This window comes from Bubalus kerabau, chromosome 7 (genome assembly GCF_029407905.1).
Source record: "Bubalus kerabau isolate K-KA32 ecotype Philippines breed swamp buffalo chromosome 7, PCC_UOA_SB_1v2, whole genome shotgun sequence".
Lineage (NCBI taxonomy): Eukaryota > Metazoa > Chordata > Mammalia > Artiodactyla > Bovidae > Bubalus > Bubalus kerabau.
Genome location: NC_073630.1, coordinates 39,955,053 through 39,982,718, shown reverse-complemented (window position 1 = coordinate 39,982,718; position 27,666 = coordinate 39,955,053). Strand labels below are relative to the sequence as shown.

General features: G+C 38.2%; 1 protein-coding gene across 1 annotated transcript in view; it reads right to left on the bottom strand.

Moving 5' to 3' along the window:
• Window positions 1–6,306: 6,306 nt before the first annotated feature.
• The window catches only part of SYNPO2 (synaptopodin 2), a 200,589-nt gene continuing 179,229 nt past the window's right edge, over window positions 6,307–27,666 (bottom strand). Inside the window, exon 5 of the mRNA XM_055588054.1 lies at window positions 6,307–10,131. Coding sequence (XP_055444029.1) covers window positions 9,595–10,131 — 537 coding nt within the window. The 3' untranslated portion in view covers window positions 6,307–9,594. The remainder of the gene's footprint in view (window positions 10,132–27,666) is intronic.

Sequence of the window (27,666 nt, the reverse complement as noted above, 5' to 3'; positions counted from 1 at the left end):
AACTCCGGGAAATGGTGAAGGACAGGAAAGCCTGGCATGTTGCAGACCATGGTGTTGAAAAGAGATGGACACAACTGAGCCACTGAACAACAAATGAGTGGCAGGGTCATTCCAACTATTTTGGGAAAATGGTGGAGATTTCCAGGAATTAGACCACCACCCACTTCTTGATCTTTGATGGTCGGCCTTGGAAAATGGTGCCTGTAGGTGTGTCATTTAGCTTGCTGATGTGTTACAGTGAGCATATATTGAGACTTAAAGGTCTCAGTTCAGTTCAGTTCAGTAGCTTGGTCCTGTCTGACTCTTTGTGACCCCATGGACTGCAGCTTGCCAGGCTTCCCTGCCCAAACTCTATGTCCATCGAGTCAGTGATGCCATCCAACCATCTCATCCTCTGTCACCCCCTTCTCCTCTGGCCTTCAATCCTTCCCAGCATCAGGGCCTTTTCCAATGAATCAGTTCTTCACATCAGGTGGCCAAAGTATTGGAGTTTCAGTTTCAACATCAGTCCTTCCAATGAATATTCAGGACTGATTTCCTTTAGGATGCACTGGTTTGATCTCCTTGCAGTCCAAGGGACTCTCAAGAGTCTTCTCCAACACCACAGTTCAAAAGCATCAGTTCTTTGGCACTCAGCTTTCTTTATAGTCCAAGTCTCACATCCATACATGACTACTGGAAAAACCATAGCTTTGACTAGACGGACCTTTATTAGCAAAGTAACCTCTCTGCTTTTTAATATGCTTTCTAGATTTGTCATAGCTTTTCTTCCAAGGAACAAGAATCTTTTAATTTCATGGCTACAGACACCATCTGCAGTGATTTTTGAAGCCCCCCAAAATAAAGTTTCTCATTGTTTCAATAGTTTCCCCATCTATTTGCCATGAAGTGGTTGGACCAGATGCCATGATCTTAGTTTTCTGAATGTTGAGTTTTAAGACAGTTTTTTCACTCTCCTCTTTCACTTTCATCAAGAGGCTCTTTATTTCTTCTTCACTTTCTGCCATAAGTGTGGTGTCATCTGCATATCTGAAGTTATTGATATTTCTCCCTGCAATATTGATTCCAGCTTGTGCTTCATCCAGCCTGGCATTTGGCATGGTTTACAGTACATAGAAGTGAAATAAGCAGGGTGACAGTATACAGCCTTGACATACTCCTTTCCCGATTTGGAACCAGCCCATTGTTCCTTATCTGGTTCTACCTGTTGCTTCTTGACCTGCATACAGTTTTCTCAGGAGGCAGGTAAGGTGGTTTGGTATTCCCATCTCTAAGCATTTTCCACAGTTTGTTGTGATCCACACAGTCAAAGGCATTAGCGTAGTCAATGAAGCAGAAGTAGATATTTTTCTGGAACTCTCTTGCTTGTTCTATGATCCAACAGATGTTGGCAATTTGATCTCTGGTTCCTCTGTCTTTTCTAAATACAGCTTGAGCATCTGGATTTCTCTGCTTACGTACTATTGAAGAATTTTGAGCATTACTTTGCTAGTATGTGAGATGAGTGCAATTGTGCAGTAGTTTGATCATTCTTTGCTATTGCCTTTCTTTGAGATTGGAATGAAAACTGACCTTTTCCAGTCCTGTGGCCACTGCTGAGTTTTCCAAATGTGCTGGCATATTGAGTGCAGCACTTTCACAGCATCATCTTTTAGGATTTGAAATAGCTCAACTGGAATTCCATCACCTCCACTAGCTTTGTTCGTAGTGATGCTTCCTAAGGCCCACTTGACTTAGGACTCTATCTAGCATGTCTGGTTCTAGGTGAGTGATTATACCATTGGGGTTATCTGGGTTATGATCTTTTTTGTATAGTTCTGTATATTCTTGCCACCTCTTAATATCTTCTTTTTATGTTAGGTCCATAGCATTTCTGTCCTTTATTGAGCCCATCTTTGCACGAAATGTTCCCTTGGTATCTTTAATTTTCTTGAAGAGATCTCTCGTCTTTCCCATTCTATTGTTTTCCTCTATTTCTTTGCACTGATCGCTGAGGAATGCTTTCTTATCTCTCCTTGCTATTCTTCGAAATTCTGCATTCAGATGGGTATGTCTTTCCTTTTCTCCTTTGCCTTACCTTTTCTTCTTTTCTCAGTTATATGTAAAGCCTCCTCAGACAACCATTTTGCCTTTTTGCATTTCTTTTTCTTGGGGATGATGTTGATCACTGCCTCCTGTACAATGTCACGAACCTCTGTCCATAGTTCTTCAGGCACTCTTGTCTATCAGATCGAATCCCTTGAATCTATTTCTCACTTCCACTGTATAATCATTAGGGATTTGATTTAGGTCATACCCGAATGGTCTAGTATTTTTCCCTAGTTTCTTCATTTTAAGTCTGAATTTGACAATAAGGAGTTCATGATCTGAGCCACAGACATCTTGGACCCATTTAGTTCTAGTCGACATTGGACTTTGCTTTCACCACGAGACACACCAACAACTGAGCGTTGTTTCCCATTTGGCTCAATGAACAGGAGATTGTGAACAACGGGACTGAGCACTGAACAGCAACAAAGTTCTGGTTAGTTTACGTTGTGTCCTCAGGCTATGCCATTCTTTCCAAGTTTGTGCCCTGCCCCCTTCCTTCCTATTTCATTATCACTGGAGAATGCTACAGGACATAAAACCTCTGCCTTCTTTTATTTTCTTTATCAAATTTACACTGGACATAGGGCTTGGCTTAGCTGAGCATTGAACTTTGGCTTCTTTATCCCTAAATCAATGTTCTTTTTCCTCTTAGCCCTCTAGTAAGTATCCACTTCAATAAATTAAAGGTCTTTTGTATTGCTAATAATCAGACCTGTAGTTTCTGTAGACAGAAACCAGAGAAGATATCATTTGAATTTAAGAAAAAATTTAACTGGCATAAAGTTCCAAATTAAACCACATTGTGGGAAAATAGGTAAACTTCTCCCCCATTTATTTATTTAAAAAATATTATTCTTTTCTGTCTTATGTACTGGTCTGGCAGAAGGCTCTGGTATGAATGACATGTAGAATAGCAAGAAAAACTACCAACCTCTTGAAATCAGACTATTTCTAACTAGGTCAGGGATCAGCCCTAGGGTCCTGCAAAACTGCTGTGGACTCACGTCATGGATTTCTATGCTGCTTAAAAAATGGTTGCTCCATCCAAGTGAGAGTAAGGGCAGTACAAACAGTGTATTTTCCCTAGTTTAAGGATGGCACTTTACTTTCCAACACATGTACTATATCTACAGAATACATCTGTATCTCAATTTTCTCAATGGATAATTTTTTCCAGAAGAGACAATGCTGACAAAAGGCTAAAGCAGGGTCCTCTGAATATTCATAGTAATGTAGACAGGGTTCTTAAAGATCAATTTGACCTTAGGTAAGATTGTGCCTTTACCTGTATATATATACCCCGTTATAAGGGCTTCCAAAGTGATGCTGGTGGTTGAGAACTTGCTGACCAATGCAGGAGACATAAGAGATTCAGATTCAGTTCCTGGGTACAGAAGATCCCCTGGAGGAGGGCATGGCAACCCACTCCATTATTCTTGACTGGAGAATCCCCATGGACAGAGGAGCCTGGTGGGCTACAGTCCATGGAGTCGCAGAATCAAACACGAGTGAAGCAACTAAGCACACCACTCACACCCCTTTACAATTTATTTGGTAATTTAGGGCGAAGCTCACATTTATACAGCTCATCATGGTGAGCCAGTCCTGCCCTAGAAAGCCTTTTCAGAAGTATAAATCTTAAAATCCTGAAGAGGTGGTGAAGCTTCTTCCTCTTGGCAGTAAGTGGGAATGGAGGACAGTTTATGAAGAAGAGTGGCAAAGAAGTCAAGGAGAAAGAAGGTACAAAATAGCAACGCTTCACTACAACTTTAGAGAGGAAAAAAAAAAAAATCATAGCCAGACACACTGGTGGCATTTCCTCATAAAGTTACTCAATTTTTATAGAGAGGATTGCCAGACTCCTTCTAGAAATATAAACTGTTAAATTTTTTTAAGACTATGAATAATGAAGTGTCCCTTTGTGAAAATTGCTGCTCCATTAAATTTGAGAAGTCACAGATTTTGTTATTTTCCAAAACAACTGAGTAAAAGTACTTTGCACTAAATATTTCTAGTGTTACGTGGACTAGGGAGACATTGGCTAGCCCTGAAGCATCTCTGTTGCTGTCTTCCTAGTGAACTACCAGGGAATTGGACTCTCCTGGCCTTAGCCTGCCCGCTGGCTCCATGTAGAGATAACTGATCTCTTGGCATGTTTTGAAACGTGTAGTTTACTGAGTGATAGGAATTCATAAGAAAGAATGGGCATTTTCTATGGCATTAGCATCTTCATACATGTGAACAAAGAACAGAGTGTGACTCATCATCTAGTTATACAAGGGTTAAGTCAGAATCCACTCCAGTCAGCCCACCTACAGGACAGTGCAACCTGAGGGGAATACAGGATGGAAAAGACAGGGTGATGCATTCTGTGCTTTTGATAAACAGGCCTCTAGGTAGTTAAGTGAGAAAGTGGCAGAAAGTGAAGAGGTACTAAAGAGCCTCTTGAAGAGGGAGTAAAAACCTGACTTAAAACTTAACATTCAGGAAACTAACATCATGGCATCTGGTCCCATCACTTCATGGCAAATAGAAAGAGAAAAAGTGGAAAAAGTGACAGATTTTATATTCTTGGTCTCCAGAATCACATGAAATTAAAAGACACTTGCTCCTTGGAAGAAAACCTTTGGCAAACCTAGACAGCGTATTAAAAAGCAGAGATATCACTTTGCCGACAAAGGTTCATATAGTCAAAGCTACGGTTTTTCCAGTAGTCATGTATGGATGTGAGAATTGGACCATAAAGAAGTCTGAATGCCAAAGAATTGATGCTTTCAATTGTGCTGGAGAAGACTCTTGAGAGTCTCTTGGACTGCAAGGAGATCCAACCAGTCAATCCTAAAGGAAATCAACCCTGAATATTCATTGGAATGATTGATGCTAAAGCTGAAGCTCCAATTTTAGCCACCTGATACTAAGAGGGAACTCATTGGAAAAGACCCTGTTGCTGGGAAAGAACAAAGGCAAAGGGAGAAGGGGGCAGGAAAGGATCAGATGGCTGGATGGTATCATCAACACAATGGACATGAGTTTGAGCAAACTCTGGGAGATAGTGAAGGACAGAGGAGCCTGGTGTGCTGCAGTCCATGGGGTCACAAAGAGTCAGACATGACTTAGTGACTGAACAAAAACAATAAAAGTAGTTAAGATACACATCTCAGGAAGAGTTTCAATGACCCCACTTTCTTGCAGAAAAGCATAAAAATCATCAGTTTGAGATATCTGTTCTGTTTGATTAGCAGTAGACTTTTACTGAGATGTATACTTGATGGCCGGTATTTTCTAGCAAAAACTTTCATGTGTACGCTGGCTACTCCCCCGCCTCTTCAGAGCAGTTTCTCAGAGCTACTGAGAGACTGTCTCCCAGGCTGTCGTCCTCAGTAAGACCCTGAATAAAGCTTAAACTCACAACTCTATGTTGTGTGTTTTTCTTTAAGTTGACAGACAGTATGGTGCTAACTATCTCTTAAGTTTTTCAAATCTTTAAGATGGTACTCATATTTAGGGAATATTTCAATTTCTTTAAAACTATTTTTTATGAGATTGCCAAGAGAGTCATTTTATTCATAATTTTTAACAAGAAATATCAAAAAGCTGTGCTGCATGGTCGCACTGACCAGGGAGCTCACATTCCAGCTGATGGTTTTAATAGTATGTAAGAAGATCCAAGTCATTTTTTAAAAGTTTTACTTAAATATGCTTTATTATGATGAAGCGTTCAGTTTAATCAAGGTCAGTCATGGGGCAGTCTGCAGAGAATAAGTGATCAGAAGCAGTGGAATGACAAACATGGTAGACTCTCTGAGTCCAGGGTGGTTTTAGAAATTCAGCCAATACTTTATCAAGTCATATTACCACTAGCTATGCTTTTGCTTAGGACAGATTTTTCAATATTATGAAAGAAAGAATTAATACAGAGTAATATTAAATTAAGAATAATACTATAATATGAAAATATGGGTCTAAAACCTCTTAACTTACATGTGAAACTGATCATATTTTCAGGTAAGTTGTTTTTTAAGTTTTTAAATGTTACTGTTAAAATGTTGCCAATCAGCATGAAATTCTTTTAATGTGCCTGAAAGCTGATACTGTAGAAACTAAAATTTTAAAATATGTAGTAGATAAGATTAAATCTTTGGGGTGAAGACTATTTCAAAAGAATTTTTTAATAAGGAAAAATGAAAAGGCTCTTTAAATTGATTTTCAAGTTAATTTTTATTACTTATACAATTTTGATTTTCAGTATGCATCTTTCAAATACAGTCTTTGGGGATAAACAAAGGTAGAAATATTAAGGTAATAAGCAGGAGAACATAGTCTATTTTAGTAGATGTGTGGATAGTGTAAATACTACTACTTTGAAAAAAAATCAAATGTGAAAATCTACTTTCTTTTACAAACATTTCTACAGTTCCTCTCTAATTATAATAATGAGCCTATTTGATATATTTTTTATCCAAAGTTTCAATTCATTAATGTATATATGTGTATGCCTGAGCCCTAACAGTGTAGCCCTTTCCAATATGAGTGATGAGGCCAAAACATGAGATATATTCAGAGATAAATGGATTAGAATCATGTAGTTTTAAAATTCAAAATACAAACAGTATTTAAATCATCTCAATAACAGATATTTCACACACATGCAATTATATTTTTAAACTGAAGATGGAAAGAGGTGCCAAATTAGTGTACTTCAAGAGAATGCTTTTTAATCATGGTAGCACAGAACTGTTTCTACCTCTGTGATTGCTACTAGTAGAAAAATGTCTTACAACAACACATGTGATATATATTTACAAAGCAGGTGGCACTAGTGGTAAAGAACCTGCCTGCCAATGCAGGAGACTTAAGAGATGCGGGATGGATCCCTGGGTGGGGAAGATCCCCTGGAGGAGGGCATAGCAACCCACTCCAGTATTCTTGCCTGGAGAATCCCCATGGACAGAGGAGCCTGGCAGGCTTCAGTCCATAGGGTCGCACAGAGTCAGACACGACTGAAGCAATTTAGCACACATGCAAGCTCTTCTCTGAAAATAGTATTATTTGGAATATAAGACAAACCAATTTTATTTATTTATTATTATTTTGGCTGGTCTGTGCAGCATGTAGGATCTTAGTTCCCAGACCAGGGGTGGAATCCATGCCCCTCACAGTGGAGTTGCGGAGTCTCAAACCACTGGACTGCCAGGGAAGTCCCAAACTGATTTTATTTTTGTGAGAACAGTAATTATCTAGGTTTTCTCAGCAGGAATCAGATGTCAAGCATGGCAGCCTTAGCTCAAACATTAGCTTGAATGTAAGCAATATAACTTTACTACTTTTGTGAAAACTGGAGATAAATACCCATACATTTTGTGATGATTTGACAACGTACTTTTTTTTTCAGAATTATATCTGTGACGTATGAGTCCCTGAAACATTGACTTCTAATAAAAATGAGACATTAATTTCCCTATGAATGAAAAATGTACAACTTTCCTGCCATGTGTTATATTTTCTTTTTTTTTTTTTTTGATGTCTGGAATAAATTCAGATAGCTTAATACAATGATTGTTTTGATCTAGTGCATGCAAAGGGGGACCTGTCTGTTTCATAATAATATTTAAGTTTAAAATGTCTGCATCTCTCTATTTTGAGTCTGGTGAAAATTTTAGTGAATAATATAATGTATTATATATCAGCCTCTGGAACTGAAGTATCTAAAATCTAAGGAATGAAGGAAATAACCGCTAGCATTTATAAGAGAAAACAACAAAATAGGATATGATCTTGTACGAAATTCCTTCTGCTAAATTCTACATATCTTAAAACATTGACATCTAGATTAAATGAACCACCACAAGAATTTTTATGTGGGGATTCCTGAGAATTGCTGACAGATTAACCAATACACCAGGCATTATTTTTTTTTTAATTCCATAGGAACTCTTTAGGAACCCATAATTATATCTTCTAATTTGAGATATAATTCAAATTTCTATGAAGTACTCTATTTTTCTTAATAATTGAACAAATTAGTATCTGGGTGATTCTATTAACAGTAGAACTTACTGTGATTTCTTCAGCTTTTTTTTTTGTTTCCAAATAACGGAGTACTTGTATCCTGGCAGTTTTTAAAAAATATTATTCTGTGAAAGAGATGATCATAATAATAAATTCAAGAGTCAAAAAAGTAAAACAAAGCAAAATAATCATATTTAGAAACCTAAGAATGTTTTGAACACTCAAGATGTTTTTATTTTTTAAATATTCTCATACTTGTTTATGATGTAAAGTACTTTGAATTTCCTTGTGTTTAATCCTTTGTGGGTGTGACAGTGAGGAGCAGATGTTTAACTGATTGTCTCATGGTCATGCTAACCAGGCATGGGTCATGGAGTTGTCCAAGCAACTGTTTAACTTCCTTTGAACATCCTAATGATGCTTTTCTAAAGAAGCACCACTTGTTGCATAGGCTTCTGTGGCATGCTTTCTGTAATTAAATAAATGTTCATGACCTACAGTTGTATGATAACAGACACATCCATCTACCACTTCCTTTAATCCATTAATAGCTTTTTTTCTTCTCATCAGCCCTCACTCATGTAACACATAGCTCAAACCCTGCTGCCCAACAATTCCTCTTGGACCTTTAATGATACGTGTTGTGACACCAATGACCTAATCCACTCTTAAACTTAGTTTGATATTTATATGATGAGCAACAAAAATGAATAATGCATCAAAGATCATTTTACAAATGAGAGAAACTCAGTTCAGAATATCAGAGCTGTTAAGCATCGAGGAGAATAATCTGATCTTCTCATCTCACAAGTGAGGACACCTGAACCCAGAGTCTATTCCTGTCTCAGGCCCCTGCCTTTAAATAGATTAAAAATAAATCCTATACCTACATCTTCTATTCCCCACGTATTACACCACTTACCTCAGAAGTCCAACTGAAATGTATAATTGTCTTACTCTCAAATATTTATTTCTTTCTGAGAATGTCTTTGTCTCAATTCCAAAAACCAAATATGAATGTTATCAGATTTTAAAGTATATTTCAAAGAAATGTTTAAAATAACACCAAGGAAATCCTTTTTATATAATTATTGCTTATACTACCATTGGAAACTTCTCCAATGTTATAGTCCTTTCTGTTACTGCTAGTATCAGTCAGCATACCATGTTTCATTAATTCCACCCTGGACTAAGGCACATACAAGAACATAGTTAATTTCATTTTAATTGAGAAGAGTTTAGTTGCCTAAATTCTCCATATTAATGAAATAAATGGAATTTCTGTGTCATCAGCACAGGAAATGAGTTCTTTAAAGAAATTCTCTATGCATCTGCAGAGAAGGAAGTGATTTACACTCCAATGTGCATACACAGATAAATGACCTATGAGAACAAGCCAAGATCAAAAGTGAATCTAAACTATTAGAAAAGTGGAAAACACTGCAAAGAAACATAAAAAAAAATCTAGGTGGCATATGACCAGTTCTGCTAACTTCATGTTTGACGTCTCCATCCCCTTGGGTGTGGGTTATAGTTGCAGTTGGTTATGGAGAGACAATAATCAGACCTGGTCTCCATGGACATTATTTCAGAATCGTTTCTGGAAGGCTGCCTGTAATATGCATGTGGTGCCTGTGAACCATACTGGGAGTTGGGCATACTATAATTGGGTAGGGATGCAACATTATATTCTTGCTTTGCAAATGAGCCCACAGTGGTCTTCTGGGTTTGAGGGACATAGGACAGTCTTGCATTCCATTCCTCAGACTGCCCTGGAAGCACCTTTCTACGAGCTGCTGAGACCACATTTGCCACAATGGATTCCTGAATGTTTCTGGGTCTGAAGGCCTCATCCACTAAGCCAAGGGGAGACTTGGCTGCTGCTTCCCAAGGAGTCAGTCTCTTCTTTGCTTCCTCGAGCCCATCCGTTGGCTTGCTAGTGTAGCTGTAAGCAGGCTGGTATAACCAAGGAGATGTTGCAGAGATGGCAGGTGGGACTGGTCTTCCAGGAAGAGAAAGAGAGCGTCCAGTCTGCTAGAAATAATGAAAATGTTAATATATCTCATTCATTTTGGTTTATGCTGATTGGCTACTACTCCAAAGCATTCTCCACACCATTACTAAGCACTATAAAAATCAACAAATCCCCACAATGCTTATAATTAAAGCCAAAATAGGCTGCCTCTGCCTGGTATATTATTAGTGCTGGTCTGGGACTTGACCTTCCTTTAGGCCCTCCTTGCTCTGCTTTTCTGAACCCATAGCTCCAGTTGCTACCGTCTTTCTTAGGCACCACCACCAATGCAAGCACCCTGTCATCACTGGGGCCACCCTTACTCCTGTCTACCCTCTTCACATTCGTACCTACATCTACAGCCCACCCTCATTCTAGTCCTGTTTTCCTAATACCGAATAAGCATAAGTATATAAATAACTCTAGAAACAGACCATGTTCTACTGGGCTTTGTACTTTTTCCAAGTGACTTTTAATATTTTGTCTTATTTTTGTCTTATTTAATATTTCCCGTTTGATGGAGCAGATGACATTTTTCCAGCCAAGTTCTATTTATATATTGGTGAAGATCATGTGGATCTTCATTTCCTGAGTGTAGTATATTGCCTGTGTCTCTGAAGGAAACAGTTCAGCCACTTATTTCATTTGTGCTTTGGTTCCTTTTATGCATATTATATTCCTTATTTCTTTGAAAGTGTGTGTCCCTGAAACATTCCCTTGGGTATGCTAAATGTTCAGTTTGTCTAATATCATGAAATACAACTTAGTGAAAGCTTTTACTCATTCTCTATTTCCAGGGACCTTGAAGTCTGGTTATATACATTACTTCCTTACACATTCCTATTTGCTTGAGACGCTTAGGAAAACTCCTGGCAAAAAGTAGCAAAGACACACTTAAGAGAAATGAATCAACTTGGGAGTATCATAACATTGTGTTTCTTGAACAAAAAGTATTTCCATGCTTTAAAATGTGTTCAAATTCCATAAATGGTTTTAATATATTTTCTTTCTATATCAAATTCTTAAATTTAAAATGAATAGCAACACCTAGATTTGGACAAAATATCTCAGATTTAAATGTTTGGGGGTTTTTTTTGTTGTCATTGTTCCATTAAGCACACAAAGGTAGGTGGTTCATTGTTGCTTTGCATATAAAGAATAAGAGAGTCAATATAATGGATCTTGATTGTGTCTTTTTAATCATTGAAGCTTTAATAATAATGGAGAATTCCCTGGCAGTCTAGTGGTTAGGACTTGGTGCTTTCACTGTGGGGGCCCCAGGTTTTATACCTGGTCAGGGAACTAAGATCCCACAAGCCACAGGGCATGCCCCTACCCGCACCACCCCCCCAAATAACTCCTAGCAAAAACTTGTTTTCATTAATCTCCTTCTCTTAATCTAGATCTAATAAGTTACTATTTAAGGATTTGGTTTCTATTCCGTATTATTAATGCATTTGTTTCATTCATTTAACAAAAATTTTATTCCCAGTATTTTTAGGCATTTTCCTGTGAACTCAATATACAAAGATGCTTCAGATAAAGTCCATGTCCTCAGGAAGCACACAATCCAGTACTGTTTTTAGCTCTGCAGTTGTGAATTAGTCAATCAGAGATCAGTTTAGAGAAGAGACTCATTACCTGTTTTGACAGGACCAATGGTTTTGTACATTAAGAAGTATTAACATTAAGTATGATAAGGGCTTCCCAGGTAGCATTAGTAGTAAGAAACACACCTGCCAAAGCAGGAAACGTGAGTCACAGGTTCTGTCCCTGGGTTGGGAAGATCCCCTGGAGAAGACCATGACAACCCACTCCAGTATTCTTGCCTGGAGAATCCCATGGACAAAGGAGCCTGGTGAGCTACAGTCCATGGGGTTGCAAGAATCGACACAACTGAGCAACTAACACACACATACCCAACCTTCCATATGATAAAGAGAAATTAGCTCAGTTGTGTCTATGTCTCCATTTGTCCTTATCTCTGGAAGAAAGAGAACACTGATCTAGAGAGTTGCTGGGGCATTTTTCACATTCCAGTGATACCTGTTTTCCATCAGATATAGCAGCTTCTTTAGTCAGATCTTTAAAATAATAGAGACTTAAAGGATGGCATGGAGAAGGCAATGGCACCCCACTCCAGTACTCTTGCCTGGAAAACCCCATGGATGGAGGAGCCTGGTGGGCTGCAGTCCATGGGGTTATGTAGAGTCGGACAGGACTGAGAGACTTCACTTTCACTTTTCACTTTCATGCCTTGGAGAAGGAAATGGCAACCCACTCCAGTGTTCTTGCCTGGAGAATCCCAGGGACGGCAGAGCCTGGTGGGCTGCTGTCTATGGGGTCCCACAGACTTGGACACGACTGAAGTGACTTAGCAGCAGCAGCAGCAGCAGCAGCAAAGGATGGCAATAAAAGGACCCAAGTCTTCAAAGAAATAAAGAAGTTCCTGAACACACATAAGGGTTACTACCATCACTGGCTAATAACCAGAAAAAAATAATTGTCAATATATTTTGAAGTATGGGGTACAATGTGAATGCATGCAGCTCAGTGATAGGGCATGCAAAACACTGGATGAAAGAGAGAAAGTTATTTTCTGGTCTTCTTCTACCCACTTAGTCACAAATCTTCAGAAGAATGGAATCTTAACAGAAATGCAAAAGTTAAGAACACTGTTGAATGATATTCTAATAACAAAGACATCAGGGATTGTTCTTCAGCTAAGGCAAAAATATTAATCAGTTGAATGTGGAGGGAAAGAACAAAACTTTGAGGTATAATATTGGAAGAGTAACTCAAAGTTTTCTGAAGAGAAAATAACACTGAGTTTACAAAAAAAAAAAAAGAAAAATCTTATAGAATAGACATATGCTAAATATAGCAGCAGAGCTGTGAAGGAAGAGTGCAGTGACCTCGATGAACAAAATGACTGTTGCTCTTCTACATACTCCTCAGTCTGCCAAATGTGACTTCATGCTCCTTTAAGTGCTAACAATAGAATAAAATTACAAATTGTCTTAGGTTAGAAATGCACCTGTGGTATAAACAAATAGTTCTTTAGGCACATTGTTGTTTCTGTTTATTCCAAAAATATTTCAGGCCTCTAGTTTTTGCCTGCACCCAAACCCCTAATTCTAACCTATGTCCCCAAAGCCATTTTCACATCTTGTTCTTTGGTGCTATTTCCTCTGTCAGTCTCTGTCCTGAGGCTCATACTGTTCTTTGCTTGGCTGGGTGAATGAAGCCACGTGATTCGTCCTGAGCCAGAAATGACCAAAGGCACCTGAAAATAACAGAAGTGTTTCTTCTATTTTGGAGTTTGGATTTCTGATGGAAGAATCCTAGCATATCATGGGTTAGATCCTGGATTGGAATTTCTACCTTGGATTGTATTATTATCAAAAGAATTTAAAATTTTGATATGAGAGTGCTTAATATGTTAAATTGTCATCAAAATGCTTCTTTCTTTTTGTCTCCTCCTACACTTTAATTTTTTTACCATAAAATTATTTTATTATTAATCTAAACTGGATTAGATTAAGAAATCTATTTTTTAATAAAAGAAATTTTTTCACCACTGCTGGATCAAAACTTAGGTCCTGTGATATTCGACTTCCTTTTAGGATTAGACCGTCATCATCTTAAGTTACTCAAACCATTATATTTCAACTTATAATATTACAGCCACTGGAATAACAAATTTCAGTCTCCTCTTAGAGGTAAATCTCTTCTCCTTCCCTAGCTAGAGCTCATTTTAGAAGGATCACCTTCCTTCAGGGAAGGCAATGTGTTTAGCTTCTTCATGCTTTCCTCCTCTTCCTCTCCTAGCTTGCTAACCCTGACTTTTACCCTGAGGTGAAAGTGCAAGGATGGAGAACAAAAAAGAGCAGAAATATATTTTTTTTACTTTATATAGTAACATCGTATTCTGGCTTTTCGCTCTCAGAGCCAGGGAGGCACAGAGAAGAAAGCTTCAAAGGGATATTTGAAGATCCGTATCACTGGGGACATCTTGTCTGTAGTCCTCAATTAATGTCAGTTCATCTCAATTCTAGAGTTAACTTGTAACTCAATCTACAACCCCTGGAAAGCTGTCTTCCTACAGCTTGTAGCTACTAGGGTCTGTTTGCACCCTTGGACAGGCCCCAGGATGACTCCATCCAGCTCTGCCTTACTTCTGCCCTGCTCTGGTCCATGGGAAAGAACCACATCATTTGCCCTTGGGACTTCAGCAGCAAATTTCCCAGTTCTTTGCCAAAACAGTTTTTCAGACCATCTCTCACTCTATAGATATCCTGGGAGGGAGTCAGACCCCAGCCCACTCTGACCTCCCATCCATCCTCATGCTGACATCTCATACAAAGTCCTTTAAGAAATCACTTTAAATCTGTTTCTCACAAGGCTGGAGGTGAGAGAGCAGGGTCCCCCAACTCCATCTACTCTAAACACACACCTTGATCTACAGAGTTCCAGAATTCCTCCTCACAAAATCCTTTCTTCCTGCCAGACTCTGACCCCCTTTAATAACCTGGAGCTGCCTAAGGGGTTCAAGAATTGTGGCAGTGGTTTGCTAATCTTTGAGCACACCAGGGACACTCATATCTACTGTTTTCTCTGTAAAGTCTGTGTTTATCTGGGATCTCATTTCAGTGTGCAGCATCTCTTGTATTTGAGGGCCTAGGGGGAAACTTCCACTTTTAATATCCTATTATATAAGATTATCATTTCCTTAGAGAGTATAGTTCTTATTTTCTTTTTAAAATAAAATATAGGCTAAAAATAAAATGATATGTGTGTTTGTTTGTTTGTTTTTCTAGTAATATCAAATAGTCTTGAGTTGAAACCTTTTAACTCACCCAGGCCTTGCTCTAGAGAAGGGAGCTCACTAGTTTCCAGGCCATCTCAGACAGTCTTTAAGCTCGAAGTGTTGAGAATGTCTTCCCTACATTGAAGCAAACTTTGCCTCCCATAACTTTACTCCATTGATCCCAATACCATAGAGTGCATCTACTTACACTCCTATCCAGTCATCCCTTCATATATTCCCAGTTACTTCCATTCTCTTGGAACCCTTCCCGTCCTTATACTATTCTTTACTTTTCCAACTAAGGGGAAATAACATTGATGGTATTCATTCTCTCAAGTTTTCTACATTCTTCTTTTCCTAGTTTGTTAGATAAAGCTAATGCAAAGATAATATCTTGCTCTCCTTAACTAGATGTACTTAAATAAACAATCGCCAGAAGCAAACCAATGAAGATATCGTTCAAACTGACCAAATTGCTGTGTCCTCTGGCAGGTCACAGTTAATATTGGACTTATTAACAGTAATCTGTGTGTACTCAGAGTAGTGTGTCATTTAAGTATTGAATCTTAAGAGGATATGTCAGTCTTTAGCTGGTCCAATATAATGTGAAGTGAAGGCTGCGAGCGTTTGCACTGAACTCACGAGTCTCCTGAGGTTACATATTTCCATCAAAAGAATAAACTGGAAGGAAGTGTGTTCCTATCTCTGCCTTTAATAATAGCCACCACTAGTAGATCACTTACTGTGTGCCCAGTGGTGATGCTTAATTGCTTTATGTGGAATATTGCATACAGTCCTTCATATAACCCCATGAAGTAGGCACTTTTAAAATCCCTGTTTTCCAGATGAGGACAGTGACACTTAGAGAGGGTAAGTAAGTTCCCTGAGGATAGAAAGCTAATAAATTCTGGTGTAGCGGGAGTTGAACCCAGGCAGTCTCATATGAGGTTTCTTAATCAAATACATCTGGCACTATATTTGCAATGAAATTGTTTAGAAAACAAATTTTTTTTCAAAAAAAAAAAGATTTGAGGGACTTCCCTGGTGGTCCAGTGGTTAAGACATTGCCTTCCAGCGCACAGCGCTCGGGATTCACGTTTACTCCCTTGTCAGGAAGATAAGATCGCACATGCCTCTCAGCCAAAAGCCAAAAACATAAGACAGAAACAATATTGTAACAAATTCAATAAAGACTTTAAAATAAAACAAATAAAAAGGGAGGGGGACTTCCCTGGTGGAGCAGTAGATAAGAATCCACAATTACTGAGCCTGCATACCTCTATTACTGAAGACTGCATGCTTTAAGGCCCACTAGCCACAACTAATGAGCTCCTGTGCAGCAACTCCTGAAGCCTGCATACCCTGGAGCCAGCAAGTTGCAACTGTGAGCCTTCATGCTGCAAGTACAGAAGCCTGTGCACCTAGAGCCTGTGCTCTGCAACAAGAGATGCCCATGCACCAGAACTGCAGAGTGGCCCTGCTCACTGAACTCAAGAAAGCTTGTATGCAGCAAAGAAGACCCAACGCAGCCAAAAACAAGTAAGAAATAAAATAAGCAACAAGTGCAAGTAAATAAATAAACAAGCAGTGTATACAAAAAAAAAAAGAAAGAAAGAAAGAAAGAAATTTGAATCCAAGAAAACTAAATGGAGTGAGACTTTAGAAATTTTTGAAAGGGACATTGAAATCTTAAATTTGGATTAATTGATATTGGCATCTTGCCATTTGTCACAAGCACCAGTAGGCTCCAGTGCATAGGGACATATCACGTTGACAGGCATTCCCTCTCTGAAGGGGAGACACAAGGCTCTCTGCTTCCAGGTCAGCTGAAAAGCTCAGAGGAGCTGGGGGCCTTTCTCCGCTTAACATGGACCATCTTTTATGTCAATTAGATGTTGACTTATACACATAGCTTGTTAATGAAGTAGCTTAGTGAGCTTCCTTGTTACACAGTCTGGTAACCAATTTAACTTGACATTTTAAAAAAGGAAAGGTCATCTGAGGTTTACCTAGGACAAAGAAGTGAATTCTAAAGCAATGCAAATTGCCCTAGAAGCCAAAGAAGTTTAATGTGATATACTGATATATGCTTTGAAGTTCAAACTATTTCTTACCATAAACCTTAAAAGCTATAAGAATTGTCTTGACTGAAATCCTGCTCAAACATGCACAGTAGAGAGTCTCCAGATGACAAATATTATTTCAACTCCTTCAACTTCTTTCTCTCTAAACATATATGAACAGTAAACACACATGAGATTCCAATAATAGCCAACAGGAATAAACGGCATTTCTTTTGTCTTTTAAATCACTAGTTAAAATTTCTACAAATCAGGGGTCCATAAAGGGGCACATGGATACAAGAAGGCACAAGGCATTAGCCAGTGTTCCATTTGCTCAGGTCAAAATACCACTATTTGCAGTGATTGTTGACCCCACACCTGAATTGTCAGCTTTAAAATACATACAGCATCTGAACATTCCCTACCACTTCCATCGGTACCATCGCAAGCTAATCTATCATACTCTTTTGCCTGGATTATTGCTATAATTAGTGTATATATATATATATGTATATATACGACGTATATATATATATATATATATATATATAAGTATTAAACAGAGGACAGAGTGTATATATATACATATATAAGTATATATATAGCTTAAATAGTTTCCCTGGTTCACCCTTGCTCCTTTAGTCTATTCTCAATATGGCAGTCGACATTATCTTGTTAAAAACCTAAGTCAGATTATGTCACTTTGTCCTCTGTTTAAAACTCTGTCATGGTTTCTCGTTTCAAAACAGGGAACTCCAAGTTCTTTCACTGACCCACAAGGCCCTAAAGAATCTGCTGATTTCACACCTCTTATATATCTGATTTCATCTCCTCCTGTTCTGTCTCTCCCACTTTACTCCAGCCACACTGGCCTCTTTGTTATTTGAACAGATCAGGTCCACTCATGTCTCAGGACCTTTATACTTGCTGATCCTCTGCCTGAAACACAGAATTCCAGGTATCATCATGACCCTACTTCATTTTCTTTAGGCCTTGCTAAGATATCATATGATCACTATTGGCTGTTCTCAGATTCTCTCTCTCTCTTCGCACCCTCAAGATTCCCTCTCCTCCTTCCCACCTTTATTTCTACCCTTAGGCTGATGCCTATCTAACATAATAAATGTTTATTTAATTATTCTGTTTATCTGCTTCTCCACTCTAGAATTTACCTCCATCCAAAGTAGGGGTTATTGTTTCACTCATTTAGACATCCCTTGATCTAGAACAGTGCCTAGCAAGTAGATGTTTCATAAGCATTTGTGAAATGAATGAACAATTTCTATATCAGACTGTCATAATCAGGAAATTTGGTTATCTTTACCAAAGTTTTTGGTCATGTCCTAAGATGTAGCCCTTCTCACCTGTCAATTACATATGGTGAGGGCTTCACACAAATAGACCCATTTCTGCCACCCGCAATACATGCACACCAAGATGTCTGGCAAATAGATAAGATTAATCAACATTTACAGACAAATCAAATTTTCTAAACAGGTAAAAGATTTTAACATGCTTTAAATAAATGATTTGCTTTAATGTCAGTGGAAGTGTGAGGGTTTTAAATTGCTTTGATTCTCTAAATGAGAAAAGTCATGGAAAATTATTACATGAATCCTAAAGAAAGCCCAAAATCTATTTGTAAGATTTAAAAATTAAGACCAAAGAAGAAAAAGATCATGGAAATTGGGATGAGTTAGAGTTGGAGAAGAAAGAGTTAATTTACCACTGAGATGGCAAACAGGTATAGGAAATGGCAATTTCAGCTAGCTAATCTCTTAGGGGCTCTTCCAGCTTTAGAGAATCTTCACTTATAATTTCCCTGAAAGTGGAAGCAGGTCAACATCAGAAGGAAGTTCTCCATAGGGATATAGAATTCCTTTATCTAGAGATCTTTAAATATAGGACAAATGCTCCCTTGAGATAATTTAGATACAGTTAGGTAGTCAGGAGAATTTTAAGGTTATTTTTGTTCTAGTCTCTTAATAACAGTGTCTATTTCCTGGGACCTGTCTTCTCAAGTGAATCTTAAATCTTTCCTTCCTGGAGTTTTGAGGAATTCTGTGGTAGCTCTCTCTTATCAAAAAAAGAAAAAAAAAAAAAAGAAGCGTGTCCATTTCTTTAAATAGAAATCAACAGTATTAGTCTGCTTACTAAGAATGTACAGATAACCAGTACAGATGGCTTAGCGGTAAAGAAACTGCCTGCCAAGCAGGAGACTCGGGTTCGATCCCTGGGTTGGGAAGATTCCCTGAAGAAGGAAATGGTAACCTGCTCCAATATTCTTGCCTGGGAAATCCCATAGACAGAGGAGCCTGGTGGGCTACAGTCCATGGGGTCACAAAAGAGTCAGACACAACTTAGCAACTAAACAACATTTATCTTAATTCATCTTAAACTATCAGATTAAATTTTGGGTTCTAAAACAATAGACTTTTTAAAAAAATTGTTTCATTTTAGATTTGAAGACAATCTCTTTGTGAGAAAGAGTAAGAGTTCTAACTGACAATAGGAGCCAGTATGTTGTATTGGAAAGAACGTGAATTTGGACATCACGTTGACCTAGGAGTCCTGCCTTTGCCTCTTTTACCCATGTGATTCAGCTTCTCCCAGCCTTACTTTCGTTGGTTGTAAAATGGTAAGAATGCTGGCTACTTGCTTCAAGATTATGGGTAGAGTAGAGATTGTGTTTATAAATCAAATGCCACGTAGCACAAGAGATTATTCCTGTTATTGTGAGAAGAGTCCGCAAGGCCTTAAAAGGTGTCAGAGACCTGGTAGAACCTTTTGTTCAAGAGGCAACTGCATAGGCAGGCTGCTGACCCAGGATAAAAATAGGAGGAAGCTGCCTTTGAAGTGGCATTAGCACCGCACGCCTCAGATACTGTTGTTCCAGCCACTGCCTCCCTCATGCCAGAATGCAGGCAGCAGGGTTAGCCAGAAACATCACCACTGACCTCATCTCTCTGCAAGTTCTGGGTGGGCCAAAGTATAGACTTCTCAGACTTTTTTGACCTTCTGTTATGGAAGAATAAAAATAACCACATTTAACTTAATGTTGAAGACTGATGTTAGGCAGGAATCTATGCATTTATTTCTGTGGTCCCTTTCATCTTAGAAACAATGATAACAACCCACTCCAGTATTCTTGCCTGGAGAATCCCATGGACAGAAGAGCCTGGCAGGCTAAAATCCATAGGGTCGCAAAGAGTCAGGTATGACTGAAGCGATGCATGCACACATAGAATTTTTACTATGTACTAGTAACAGTAATAAGCATTTTTTGTCTATTAACTCATTTAATCCTCCCAACAATTCCATAATCCCCAATTTCTGCAAATAAGGAAACTGAGGCAAAGAAATTAGGTGATTTACTTGAAGTCACACAGCTCATGTTTGTAAAGGGAAATTGAAGAATTAAGGCTATAGGTAATAAAAATTTATCTAAATAATGTGTTTTAAGGCATTTAGTCTTTTAGTGGAAAGATATAACGCTACTACACTGAAGTTTTTGCCCTCTGACTTTCCATCATCCTCAGAAAAGAAGTATATCACTCTAAAAATTATAATCTGTAAAAATACTCCTGCTAATATAGACTGTGTTCTATTTAAGTAGCTGAATTGCCATTTTAATTTTTTGTAATTTTTGGAGAAACGCCTTACTTAATTCTTGGAGAAAAGCCTTAAGTATATTTTTATAAAAGTCTACTTCAATTGCTTTGAACAGAAAAATAAAATCTTTTAAACACATATTAAAAGGTTTTCTGAAGTTTTCTCCTCAAAAGATTTAAACAGTAACAGTTATATAGATCCTCACTATAGAATGCAAATTGATGTAGCCACTATGGAGAACAGTAGGGAGAGTCCTTTAAAAAGTAGGAATAAAGCTACCATATGATCCAGCAATCTCACTACTGGCCCTGAGAAAACTATAATTGAAAAAGACACATGTACCTCAGTGTTCACTATAGCACTATTTACAACAGCTGTTCACTTTCACTTTTCACTTTCATGCATTGGAGAAGGAAATGGCAACCCACTCCAGTGTTCTTGCCTGGAGAATCCCAGGGACGGGGGAGCCTGGTGGGCTGCCGTCTATGGGGTCGCACAGAGTCGGACACGACTGAAGTGACTCAGCAGCAGCAGCAGCAGCAGGACTATTGTGAAAGCAATATTGTAAATATTGTAAAAGCAACCTAGATGTCCATCAACAGATGAATGGATAAAGAAGTTGTGGTACATATATGCAAAGGAATATTACTCAGTTATAAAAAGGAATGAATTTGAATGAGTTCCTATGAGGTGGACGAACCTAGAACCTATTATACAGAGTGAAGTAAGTCAGAGAAAAACAAATATGGTATATTAAGGCATATATATGGAATCTAGAAAGATGCTACTGATGGACCTATTTGCAGGGCAGAAATGGAGACACAGACATAGAGAACAGACTTGTGGGCACAGGTTGGGAAGGAGAGGGTGGGACAAATGGAGAGAGTAGCATAGAAACATACTTACCATATATAAAATAGACAGCCGGTGGAAATTTGCTGTACGAGCTCAGTGAGCTCAAATTGATGCTCTGTGACAACAGGGGGATAGGATAGGGTGGGAGTTGGGAGGGAGTTTCCAGAGGGAGGGAGCATATGTATACCTATAACTGATCCACACTGATGTATGGCAGAAACCAATACAATATTGTAAAGCAGTAATCCTTCAATTAAAAATAAATAATTTTTTTAAGTTATATAGATTTCCACTATAGAAAAGAATGAACGATAGGAAAAGCAGCTCTCATCAGTTTCTAGAGAGAATTTCACAATAAATAAAGGTGTCGATCCTGTATAGAATAAATGAATTTTTGACCTTGTGAGAGGGTTTTGTAGAGAAAAATTATCAGTGCCTGGTATATAGAAAGCACTTCATAAAAGATAGTCATCTGTATTAGTATAAAATTAATATTTATACTATATCTCATTTGAATTATGATAAATTACCAAACCCACTTAAAATGTGTTTAACTGTGTGAATATACCTTTAGCTGTTCATAATATTCTAAACACCTTTCTTTCCTGAAACAAACCCAGGTAACCATCTCCTCCCTCGGTCATTCACAAAAAGAAAAGTTACCATGAATATGCATTTATCCTTAGAAGGAAAGTAGGAATAAGAGATTGTTTCTATAGCTTCTGCTGCTGCTGCTAAGTCGCTTCAGTCGTGTCTGACTCTGTGCGACCCCATAGACGGCAGCCCACCAGGCTCCCCCGTCCCTGGGATTCTCCAGGCAAGAACACTGGAGTGGGTTGCCATTTCCTTCTCCAATGCATGAAAGTGAAAAGTGAAAGTGAAGTTGCTCAGTCGTGTCCGACTCCTAGTGACCCCATGGACTGCAGCCCACCAGGCTCCTCCATCCATGGGATTTTCCAGGCAAGCATGCTGGAGTTGGGTGCCATTACCTTCCATAGCTTATGTGCCTGCTATTTGAAGTAGAGCTAATATCACTTAAGCAAACTTGTTTCCCAACTAAAATGACTTTGGCTTTCTCAGAGGAAAATTTTATCAGCTAAGATATTAAGAATTCTTAAGATATATGTGGATGCTAGAGAAAAGCTTGCTTGGGCCCTTTGCATGATAACATACTCCAAATTTCCCACTGGCAGATTTTTAAGCAATCCTTCTGTAACAACTCCTGATTACATTTATAAAACTGGAAAATCAAGCTGCTTAATGTTAGTTACAGACACATCAACAACTACACAACACGTGGCATTATTTCATAAGGATGTGGAGGATACAGCATGAGGAAATGACTTACTTGATCTTTGTAACTGTTTTTCTATTAAGTTTCCAAGCTTATTAGTGGATGCTTTGATTCTTATTCTGGGCCATGGGGAAAATGTTTAACACAATGTTTGCTGGGAAGTTTAAGATTTAGTACCAAATCATATTTATGTTTCCTTTGTCAAAAACATGGCCCAGAGTGATGTTTAAAATTGGGAATAAAAAAATATAAGCCTTCTTCTGGGAAATCACCCACTGGTTTTCTTAAGTACAGAGGAGATAAAAATTTTGCTTAATTGCCTAACCATATCTCTCTGGTACAAGTGATGAATTTTTACTTAATGATATCTTTCTTGTTTGAGGGAATTTATACAGTAATTTCATATATGTCATTTCATTTTAAAAACACAGAAATGGCATAAAGTGAGATTTTCAAATGAATAGATAAAAGAGCACTAAGGGGGACAATAGATTAAGGCAGAGTGTACAGTGATAGCCCTGATCCTGTGCTTTTCAAATGCAAACAGGAAATATGGAAACATGTTGTAACAGAAGGGCCCAGGTACCTTCCTTCAAAATAGGAAGTATTTACTTTACTTGAAAATACTACTCCTGGGTATAAATGTAATCCTACGAATGGTTCAAGGGGATGTCTCATAAAGTGTTAGGATGGTTGTCTACTTGTCAAACGTTCAAAATTAGAGAGCAAATATGTAACTTTGCCTTTGGCATTATCTGTTATTACAGCTTTTCCTATTGGCTTGGCTTTCTTAAAGCACTTACAAAACAGCAATATATAATTATCTAGACATAACATTTCATATTAATACTATAGCAAATTTTTATATGTAGACCACTCATTTATTCAAAAGATCTCATTCCTTGTTATTTCCCTGACCACTCCTCATTTCCCAAGTTCACCTTCAATTTGATATGATGTTAATAAATTATTGACTATCCAACTGCTAAACAATTGTTTCACTTTCAGTACTGACTCATGCAAACGTACAGATGAATGAACAAAAGCCTTACCGATCAGCTACAAACATTTCATCAGCCCTCTAAGCCACTTTGGTTGTGTAGTCTTAGTCTAATATAAAAGGTAAATTCTTCTGGAGGTACTAACATGTCTGCTGCTGCTAAGTTGCTTCAGTCGTGTCCGACTCTGTGCGACCCCAGAGACGGCAGCCCACCAGGATGCCCTGTCCCTGGGATTCTCCAGGCAAGAACACTGGAGTGGGTTGCCATTTCTTTCTCCAATGCATGAAAGTGAAAAGTGAAAGTGAAATCGCTCAGTTGTGTCCAACTCTTAGCGACCCCATGGACTGCAGCCTACCAGGCTTCTCCGTCCATGGGATTTTCCAGGCAAGAGTACTAGAGTGGGGTGTCATTGCCTTCTCCACTAACATGGGTATGCTATGCTAAGTCACTTCAGTCGAGTCCGACTCTGTGCGACCCTAGAGACAGCAGCCCACCAGGCTCCCCCATCCCTGGGATTCTCCAGGCAAGAACACTGGAGTGGGTTGCCATTTCCTTCTCCAATGCATGAAAGTGAAAAGGGAAAGTGAAATCGCTCAGTCGTGTCCGACTCCTAGCGACCCCATGGACTGCAGCCTACCAGGCTCCTCCATCCATGGGATTTTCCAGGCAAGAGTACTGGAGTGGGGTGCCGTTGCCTTCTCCAACTAATATGTCTAGGCCCTTGTAAATACACATTTGAGATTGAGAGAAGAAGAAAAGAAATCCTTCAGTAAGATATATGTTTGAAGTTCTTATGCAACTATCCATTAAAAAAAAAATGCTGGGGAAGGGATGGAGGAAAAAATATCCAAGAGCTTATCTATTTGCAAAAAGATTTCTTACACCAGTCAAAAAGTAACTCTCAAGCCTGTTTTGATGGCTGTTTCCTAATTCTGTCCTTGTTCTTAATCTTGCTTCTTTCAATACTCAAATCTAATGAAGATAAGTCCTTTTTAACATATAGTTAATAGATCAAGTGACCACTGACGAGCTGAAGTCACATATGCTAGTGACCTGGGCTGGAACTTTTGTGTGTTTTAGCTGAGAGGAAACTCATGTCCCAATTCTTTCACGTTTTACAGAGCCTGAAGGAGGTGTGGGTATGGGGAGCAGCTCTTGCAGTTTCTCATTGTGGGTCACATAGTCCCAGGTGAAATCCAGCTTTGATGTTACAACTGGTTGTCTAGATCAGTGCATTTTTTGCAAAAAATGAAGTCTAATAAGACAAAATGAAGTCTGACAATACAGTTCATCCCTACAATACACTGACAATTAAATGTCTATGCACCATTCACAAAATAAGATTTTGATTTTGACCACAGTTGACAGTGGTAAGTAGAATATCACAGAAGTTTGAGGGGAAAAAGGGACAAAACAGAGGTTGAAGAGTAAACAAATAAGATAAATATTAAATGGTTCTTTTAAAAGATTGCTTTTTGTATCAATACACAATACATTTGACATAATTTTATAAACTGCAACATGTGCATTCTAACAGCAAAGGATAGAGATCTAGTGATTGAGGTGAAATGATTAGCCAAGAGTAGTAGAAGTTCTGTTTTATAGTATTACAAACCCTTTTCTTACTTTACCTAAGGGAGCCTGACCTCTGCCCTAGGACTAGAGGTGTCTCTGAGTTTCAGAATGCTCCCTTCTCAGGAAGTATGTGTGTGTGTGTGTGTGTGTGTGTGTGTGAAGAATAGTCAGGAAGAATTATAATCATTTTACAGACATTGGAGCTAAAGCAAATCCTCTAGTCAGTGCTTTAAGGAAAGAAAAATTATTCTCTAACCTCCTACTCTCTCATTAGTAAAATGACATTTTTAATTTTAAGCTATTTTTCTTCAACTACTGGGATTAAATTGAGAAGGAACAAACAAATTTTGTCTAGTCAGGTTTTAAACTGACCCTGGTTTTTAAAACACTTAACTACATCAAAATATTCGCAACACTTAAAAACCCAAATCTTTTTAAGGAGCTATTTAGATGTAAAATTATAAAATCTTAAAGATGGAAAGCATTTTAGGGATCCTGCAGACAGGCTTTCATGAGGTACAGGAGTTCCTTTTATGACACACCTGATAGGCACTGCATTGGAGAAGCACAGGCTGTGAACACAGATTCAGCCAATGAGTCCACTACCCTACTGGCTCGGTGACTTTGGACTATTTTCTTAAGCTCTCTGAGCTTTGACTTCCTTATCAATTAAAAAAATGAGGATAATTTCCACCCAATAAGGTTGTTGTGAAATTTAAACTAAATACATATACTAAGGCCTGTAACACATTTTATGTCTAATATATTAGTTCCTTTTCCATTCCTTCTCTGCAGTTTTTGAAGTTTTCTTAAACTGAAATTTACTGTCTTATGACTTCCATTCATTAGTCCTGTTTTTCTTTTTCACCAGTGGAGACCTTTACTCTCTAATCCATACCAAAGTGGCTCAAATACCCAGCTCTCCTACCTCCTTTTAGTCTTTACCCCTCCCACTGGTAAATATATAAACATATATCTCATAATACAGAGCTTCCAGACACATGACCATCTTTTTAGTTTTAGAAATAAACTGTAGTGCATCAAAGGCCTGAAAACAATACTCTTGTTGGGATCAAAGCTGCTACTCAGTGGGCCTACCCGTTCCTTTGTTCCATTCACTCTTCTAATGTCTAAACAGCCTCTTTACTGATTTTGTGTTTTATCAATCCACCACACCATTTGGCTGTCTTAAGTTTAAACAAAAATATTGGATTTTTTTCCTGTGATCCATAAAGTGCACAAACTTCTTTTTAGTTTTGAAGATTGTACCATCATGTTTGTTTTCTTTTTAAAAACTAATTAGCATTCAAAGTGCTTCAAAATTCTCCTTTAGTCTAGATCCCAAAATAAGACTGTTTTGATTATTGCCAGAGAGACTTCAGTTTGTTATTAGTAAGAACATTTCTGATTGGAGATAAGAGACTGTACTGCCCGACGGCCAAGGGAAGTCATACAATCCTTTTCCCCAGAGATAAGAAAAATCAGCCAAGGAACTTTGTACAGTCTCTTCTCTGGATAATAAAATTGTATCATTCTATTCCTAGAAATATTTATTCTGAGACTTGATGAGAAGCAGAGGGTCAGATAAAATCACATCTCAAGGTCCTGTTTATTCTTTTATTTAAAAAACAAATTTAAAAGACTGTTCAAAGCAAATTATTTGCAACAGACTGTAGAATGGCTGCCTGCGAAGCACTTTCTGATCGGAAAGGGAATTTGCTGCCACCTCCTGGGCCTTTAGAATAAAGCCGTCAAGATCAGCAGCACTTCAGGGCCTGTACCCTTCAGACAACATCAAGAGCGTTGGAAAGCAGGTGCTGTTTACAAGTCTGGCTGTCCCAGACTGAATGAACTGGAAACTATTTATGGGTTTTAAAGAGTAAAGTTGACTTCAGTGTTTTGCATGTTAGAAAACAGATATTAAAGTGTGGTTCGCAATCTATTAGCATTAGAATCATCCAGGGTATATGTTACAAAAACAAATTCCTGGGCCCCACCTAGGGGCTACTAAATCAGAATTTCCATGCGTCAAGGGGAATCTTAATTTTCCCCTTGAAACAAAAGTGGAAACCGTATGTGAGGACTGTGAAGGCAATAGTTTGCAAACACTGAAAACTGTATATAAAGGAAATAGTAGTAATTGGTGAATTGAAATGTAACAGTAAAATGAAAAGTTCTACGAGATATATTTTGCTTTGCTCTCAATTTCAGTAATACCACCCGAAGTGAATTGTGACATTTTTATGGATATTTCATAATGTTGTAGAATTTAAAATATATTTAGCCCATATTGAAGGGTTTCTATGAAGAATTATAATTGGCACCATCTGATAAGCATTAAC